The following is a 7,791-nucleotide window of genomic DNA, read 5'->3' as shown; positions in this document are numbered from 1 at the left end:
AAGTGCTCGTCTACACCAAGCCCAGCACAAGCGCTCCCCGCGAGCTATCTGGTGCACGGCACAGGTGCCCCCCGCGAGCGCCTTCTCCACCGAGGACCCCTTCTCTTCGTAGGGTTCCTTCACTTCCAACCCCCCGAATAATACGGAGTCCACGTGATCCCTAAAAGACCGCGTCTTCCTTGAACTTCGGAGCAGTTAACCAGGACAGAGGGCAATCACGCACCTCCGGTATTTCCGCCTAGGAAACCTGGAAGTCTCCTAGTTGGGCCTGGAAATCCAGCCTAATAGCGAGATCATGGCCCAGCGCTGGGGGCTATAAATACCCTCTTTCACTAGAGGGTCAGGTATTCAATTCTTTCTAACCTTTAGCTCGTACTTGCACTCTTTTGCTCGTCTTCTTACTTTGGCATCGGAGTACCTTGCAGGTACACCCCCTTCACTTCACGAAGATCCAACATCCGAGCAGGTCTTGACGATCCTTCTGATCAGGTACGATCAGTGGCGCCGTCTGTGGGAATCAAGCTTCCCCTTCTTTAACAAACAAAGATCAAAGCAAATCCATCCTACAATCGTCATGGCTGCCAACAACAACAATCGAGGAAATCCTTATCCCTTCCACCTCGATCCTCTCATTCACGGTACCACTACTGAAGGACAGAATCGACACCGATGGGAGGGACAACAGCCCCCTGCTGACGGACAAGGAAGACCAAGGCATGAAATCTCCCAACCCAGCAGGACTGAGCAAGCTCAAAACGACAGGAACGAGCAAGCTCAAAACGACAGGAACAAGCAAGCTCAAAACAACAGGAACGAGCTAGCTCAAATCTAGAACAACGAAGCTGACTCCAGGGACGGGCGACCTGCCTCCTCCTTCACTCATACCTCCCAGAGGCGAGGAACTCGGTACGAGGACGACCAGGAGCAAGTCAACGTCCCCGAGGATGCCGACCATACTACTATCCTCGTGCTTGCGGCCCTCAAAAAGACCAACCGCCTCATCCAGCAACAAAGTGAGCGGGTTGACAGGCTAGAAAGGAAGCGACGATCGCGATCTCCCCCACGAAGATACTATCGATCACGCTCCTCCTCGTCCTCACGTTCCCCACCAAGGAGGTATCGCCGACGTTCACCATCTTCTTCACGCTCCCCGCCCAAGAGGTACCGTCGCCAAAGATCCTACTCCCGCTCCCCTCGACGGAAGAGCAGGAAGAACCAGAAACCCGAGGAAGCCCCTCCCCCAAACAAGATCATCGGGGTCCCTCCAAAACCGTGGTGAAAAATCGCGAGCGTTCCCCTCCCGAGGATAATCGCAAAGTTTCTGGAAAACCACAAGCAAAACCTCGATGAAAACACAGCAACCGTGGAAGGCACTCAACTTCCCCCGGACCAAGCGACGAGGAAGACTTTCGCAGCCCTCTGTCAAAGGAGATCCGGCGAGCCCGCTTGCCCTGAGGAATGGAGAAACCTCCAACCCTGGATCTTTACGACGGGACCACAGATCCTGACGATCATATTCGGAGCATCGAAGCCGTCATGGACTACCACGTGGTCCGAGGATCCATCAAATGTCGGATCTTTCCGACCACACTCAAAAAGGGAGCAATGACCTGGTACATGAATCTTCCTCCCAACTCCATCCACTCCTGGGCAGAACTCAAGAAGCTCTTCTCCAACCACTTCACGACCTCTCGCCGAAAACCGAAATCCGAAGCAACCCTCGAAGCTGTCATCCAGGGTACCGACGAACCTCTTCGGGAATATCTCGACAGGTTCAACAAAGAGGCCGTCCAAGTGCAGACGACCGACCATATGAAAAGGTACCTCCTCGAACGAGGACTCCTCCCAGGGAGCGACTTCAAGAAGGCCATCAAAATTGAGAAGGTGCGCACCATGGACGCCCTCCTCCTCAAAGCCCAAGCCTACATTGCTTTCGAGGAAGGCGAAGCAGCCGTGAAGAAAGCCTCAAGAGGCAACGACACTGCCCGCAGCTCGAGCCGGGGGCACGAAAAAGGAAAGATGACAGTGTTAGAACAAGATTTGTTCTGATCAATTATCTTAGTTTTGATGATAACAATAATATGAATTTTGCTTAAGATAATATGGTACTCTAATCCAATGCAATTTCCTTTTCAGGAAATATATAAAGAGTACGCATAATTCAGCGCTCAGAAGCTTTGTCTCAAATGGTTCAGTATGCAACATCAGAACATGGTCTGGCAAGACATCAGAAGATGGTCGAAGCAGAATCAGAACATGGGTCTATGGAAGCATCAGAAGAACAAGAGAACAGAAGCACTGAAGTTCTGATGGTATCACGCTCAGAAGCACTTCAAGGTCAGAAGATCAGAAGATGCTATGCACCAAGCTGTTTGACTCTGATGATATTCAAACGTTGTATTCACAAACATCAGATCAGAAGGAAGTACAAGTGGCAGGCTACGCTGACTGACAAAAGGAACGTTAAAAGCTACTAAAGGCTACGTCAGTAGACACAGCGTGAACAAGGCTCGAGGTAGTTGACAAAAGCGTATAACATTAAATGCGATGCTGTACGGAACACGCAAAGCATTAAATGCATTCAACGGTCATCTTCTCCAACGCCTATAAATATGAAGTTCTGATGAGAAGCAAGGTTGACGATTTTAACGATTCTGCACCAAAACAACTCATATCAACTTGCTGAAACTCTATTCAAATCTAAACTCAGAATCTTCATCTTCATCAAAGCTCACTACATTGCTGTTGTAATATATTAGTGAGATTAAGCTTAAACGATTAAGAGAAATATCACAGTTGTGATTATCGCTTTTAAGAAGCAAATTGTAATACTCTTAGATTGATTACATTAAGTTGTAAGGAACTAGAGTGATCGTGTGGATCAGAATACTCTAGGAAGTCTTAGGAGTGAACTAAGCAAGTTGTAACTAGAGTGATCGTGTGGATCAGTAGACTCTAGAAAAGACTTAGAGGGTATCTAAGCAGTTGTTCCTGGAGTGATCAGTGTGTGATCAGTAGACTCTGGAAGACTTAGTTGCTGACTAAGTGGAGAACCATTGTAATCCGTGCGATTAGTGGATTAAATCCTCAGTTGAGGTAAATCATCTCTGCGGGGGTGGACTGGAGTAGTTTAGTTAACAACGAACCAGGATAAAAATAACTGTGCAATTTATTTTTATCTGTCAAGTTTTTAAAGCTACACTTATTCAAACCCCCCCTTTCTAAGTGTTTTTCTATCCTTCATTTGGTATCAGAGCGCCGGTTCTAAGGTGCAAGCACTTAACCGTGTTTAGAAAAGATTCAGGAAGAGAAAAACGCTTCAGTAAAAGATGGTTGATGAAAGTGAAAAGACTACACCTACACCTGCATCTACATCTGGCTCTGCTGAGCAATACAACGGTAACAATGGTTATACTAGACCGCCGGTATTTGATGGTGAAAACTTTGAATACTGGAAAGATAAACTGGAAAGTTACTTTCTTGGTCTAGATGGTGATCTATGGGATCTTCTGATGGATGGTTACAAACATCCAGTAAATGCCAGTGGCGTAAAGCTGTCAAGGCAAGAAATGAATGATGATCAGAAGAAGCTTTTCAGGAATCATCATAAATGCAGAACTGTTTTGCTGAATGCTATCTCTCATGCTGAGTATGAGAAGATATCTAACAGGGAAACGGCCTATGACATATATGAGTCCTTGAAAATGACTCATGAAGGAAATGCTCAAGTCAAGGAGACTAAAGCTCTAGCTTTAATCCAGAAGTATGAAGCCTTCAAGATGGAGGATGATGAAGACATTGAAAAGATGTTTTCAAGATTTCAAACTCTTACTACTGGATTGAGAGTTCTTGACAAGGGATACACCAAGGCTGATCACGTAAAGAAGATCATCAGAAGCTTACCCAGAAGATGGGGTCCTATGGTGACTGCATTCAAGATTGCAAAGAATCTGAATGAAGTTTCTCTGGAAGAGCTCATCAGTGCCTTGAGAAGTCATGAAATAGAGCTGGACGCAAATGAGCCTCAAAAGAAAGGTAAGTCTATTGCATTAAAATCCAATATCAAGAAATGCACTAACGCTTTTCAGGCTAGAGAAGAAGATCCTGAAGAATCAGAATCTGAAGAAGAAGATGAACTGTCCCTGATCTCCAGAAGGCTAAATCAACTCTGGAAGACCAAGCAAAGGAAGTTCAGAGGCTTCAGAAGTTCAAAGAAATTTGAACGTGGAGAATCTTCTGATGACAGAAGATTTGACAAGAAGAAAGTCATGTGCTATGAATGCAATGAGCCTGGACACTACAAGAATGAATGTCCAAATCTTCAGAAGGAAAATCCCAAGAAGAAGTTTCATAAGAAGAAAAGTCTTATGGCAACCTGGGATGAGTCAGAAGATGATTCAGACTCTGAAGATGAGCAGGCCAACTGTGCGCTGATGGCGACAGAAGATGACGGATCAGAATCTACATCAGAATCAGATTCTGAAGAGGTATTTTCTGAACTTACTAGAGATGAGTTAGTTTCCGGTCTAACTGAACTTCTGGAACTCAAGTCTCAGATTAGTCTCAAATACAAAAAGCTGAAAAAGCTATTTGAATTTGAAACAAAGAAGCTTGAGTTGGAGAATTCTGAATTAAAAGAAAAACTTTTAAAATTATCCAATAATGTTGGATCTCCTTCTGATTCAGAAAAATCCACTCCTAGTCTAAACCATATTCTGAAAGAATATGATTTAAGTTTCAGGAAGTTCTTATCTAGAAGTATTGGCAGAAGTCAGCTAGCTTCTATGATATATGCTGTGTCTGGAAACAAAAGAGTTGGCATTGGTTTTGAGGGTGAAACCCCATACAAACTTGAACCTGTTGATGAAATGAAATTCACATACAAGCCATTGTATGATCAGTTCAAGTATGGCCACTCCCATGATATTAGGCACACTTCACATGCTCAAAGCTTTCGCATTACACACACCAAAAAGCATGTGACACAACCTAGGAAATATCATGAAACTCACATTAAGAATTATCATGCTGTTCCTCCTTCTGCTTACAATGTTAAACCTAAGTTCAATCAGAACTTGAGGAGAACTAACAAGAAAGGACCCAAGAAAATGTGGGTACCAAAGAAAAGGACTATTTCTTTTGCAGATTCTCTTGGTGACAAAGAAGATAAAAGTCAACATGACATGTCTCCTGGACTCAAGTTGATCTCAACACTTGAAGGGAAGAAAGATTGTCTTCCAAGTTCTGGTTCTTAAATCTGTTGAAGAAACTATGTTTGTAAGAAATCAGAGAAGAAAGCTTATTAGTCTTGGAACCATCTGTTTTGTTTGTCTCTAAAGCATTGATGTTTCGTTCTTGTGTATTCTGAATGCTCTAAATGGTACAGAATATACAATATTGAAATATTGATTGTGGACGAATCAATAAACATCTGGTTTGATGATAAACTTGTTTCTGATGAAACAAAGAGCTTAAGAATTTCCGCAGATACAGTTTTGTCTTATCAGAAGCTGCAGAACAAAGAAGTGAACCTCCAGAAGCTGTGTGTATCAGAAGTAATGGATCAGAAGATCATTCAGATTTATATCAGCACACTTCAGAAGGAGTGTTTCCAGAAGAGAAACTTGATTAGATCAGAAGCAGTGATCAGAATCTGAAGGCGTAAAGTCTATTCTGAAATTTACAGCTGTCATCTATTATCTGATGGTGAACACGTGTCTGTACGGTTAGTACAAAGCGTGCAGTTGAAAAGACGCTGACCTAGGTAACTGTATTAAATCATTTCATTTACCACGTTCTCTCTCTCCTCACGTCACTCATCATTTAATAAAATTGATTTCCTTTGATTCTGGAACTGTTCAATTTATATTTCTTATTATTTTCCTTTTCAAATCCGTCTCTATATATTCTTTTCAAATCATATCGTACATCTTTTTCGCTCCTTTGTCTCTCTCTCTCTCCTTGCATTCTCTCGTTTGAAAAATTCTTAGCCGTTTTCTAAAAACCCTAATCGAAAACCCAGTTCGCTTCTCTTGCTCGTTTTTAGTCATTCTGCATCAATGGCTGCCTTCTCATCCCAAAATGCTGAGTCATCTGTTCCTCATCATCTCCAAGAAGAAACGTTGCAACTTACTCCTGTTGTTGCATGCTCTATTCCCAAGAACAAATTAGAAGTTCTATGTGAACTTATTGTTGACTTTGACAACCTTGAAGAACATGGATTTAATCTTAAAGAAGACATCATCTTTCAAGGATGGACCTCGTTGTTTGCTGAGTTCGTTGGCCCAGTTTATCCAGATCTTGTCAAGGAGTTCTGTGAAGGATAGAAAAACACTTAGAAAGGGGGGGATTGAATAAGTGTGACTTTAAATCTTGGACGATAAAAATAAATTGCACAATTATTTTTATCCTGGTTCGCTGTTAACGAAGCTACTCCAGTCCACCCCCGCAGAGATGATTTACCTCAACTGAGGATTTAATCCACTAATCGCACGGATTACAATGGTTTTCCACTTAGTCCGCAACTAAGTCTTCCAGAGTCTTCTGATCACAACCTGATCACTCCAGGAACAACTGCTTAGATACCCTCTAAGACTTTTCTAGAGTCTACTGATCAACACGATCACTCTAGGCTTAGTTCACTCCTAAGACTTCCTCTAGAGTATTCTGATCAACCTGATCACTCTAGTTACAAACTGCTCAGCCAACTGCCAAGACTTCCTAGAGTATACTGATCACACGATCACTCTAGTTCCTTACAACTTAATGTAATCTATTCAAGAGTTTACAAATGCTTCTTAAAAGCGATAATCACAACTGTGATATTTCTCTTACAGTTTAAGCTTAATCTCACTAAGATATTACAACAGCAATGTAGTGAGTTGATGAAGATGAAGATTCTGAGTTTTGATTTGAACAGCGTTTCAGCAAGTGTTTTTGAATAAATCTTGTTCAGGATCGTTAACCTTGCTTCTCATCAGAACTTCATATTTATAGGCGTTGAGAAGATGACCGTTGGGTGCATTTAATGCTTTGCGTGTTCCGTACAGCATTGCATTTAATGTTATACGCTTTTGTCAACTACCTCGAGCCTTGTTCACGCTGTGTCTACTGACGTTGCCTTTAGTAGCTTTAACGTTCCTTTTGTCAGTCAGCGTAGTCTGCCACGTGTACTCCCTTCTGATCTGATGTTTGTGAATATAACGTTTGAATATCATCAGAGTCAAACAGCTTGGTGCATAGCATCTTCTGATCTTCTGACCTTGAAGTGCTTCTGAGCGTGATACCATCTTCTGATCTTCAGTGCTTCTGATCTCATGTTCTTCTGATGCTTCCATAGACCCATGTTCTGATTCTGCTTCGACCATCTTCTGATGTCTTGCCAGACCATGTTCTGATGTTGCATGCTGAACCATTTGAGACACAACTTCTGAGCGCTGATTTATGCGTACTCTTTATATATTTCCTGAAAGGGAAATTGCATTGGATTAGAGTACCATATTATCTTAAGCAAAATTCATATTATTGTTATCATCAAAACTAAGATAATTGATAAGAACAAATCTTGTTCTAACAATCTCCCCCTTTTTGATGATGACAAAAACATATATAAATGATATGAATTTGCGATCAGAAAGAGTAGACGGCAAAAGACAAATTACACAGCTATAGCATAAGCATATGAATATGTCTCCCCCTGAGACTAACAATCTCCCCCTGAGATAAATAATCTCCCCCTGAAATAAATGCTCGAAGAACTTTAATAAAAGACTTCCCTGATTATTTCGGTAG

The 7,791-nt window shown here is 42.3% G+C and overlaps 1 protein-coding gene across 1 annotated transcript; it reads left to right on the top strand.

The window, feature by feature from the left end:
• Nucleotides 1-1,458: 1,458 nt before the first annotated feature.
• On the top strand, nucleotides 1,459-2,049 carry LOC131613551 (uncharacterized). The gene has a single exon (XM_058885210.1). The coding sequence runs from the start codon at nucleotides 1,459-1,461 to the stop codon at nucleotides 2,047-2,049; it is 591 nt and encodes a 196-aa protein (XP_058741193.1).
• Nucleotides 2,050-7,791: the final 5,742 nt, after the last annotated feature.

The sequence above is a fragment of the Vicia villosa genome, linkage group LG6, assembly GCF_029867415.1.
Source record: "Vicia villosa cultivar HV-30 ecotype Madison, WI linkage group LG6, Vvil1.0, whole genome shotgun sequence".
NCBI lineage: Eukaryota > Viridiplantae > Streptophyta > Magnoliopsida > Fabales > Fabaceae > Vicia > Vicia villosa.
This window is presented reverse-complemented; position numbering and strand designations above follow the sequence as displayed.

What these genes read in the sequence shown, in the direction of transcription:
- LOC131613551 (XM_058885210.1), top strand. Translation starts at nt 1,459, where the DNA reads ATGGAGAAACCTCCAACCCTGGATCTTTACGACGGGACCACAGATCCT.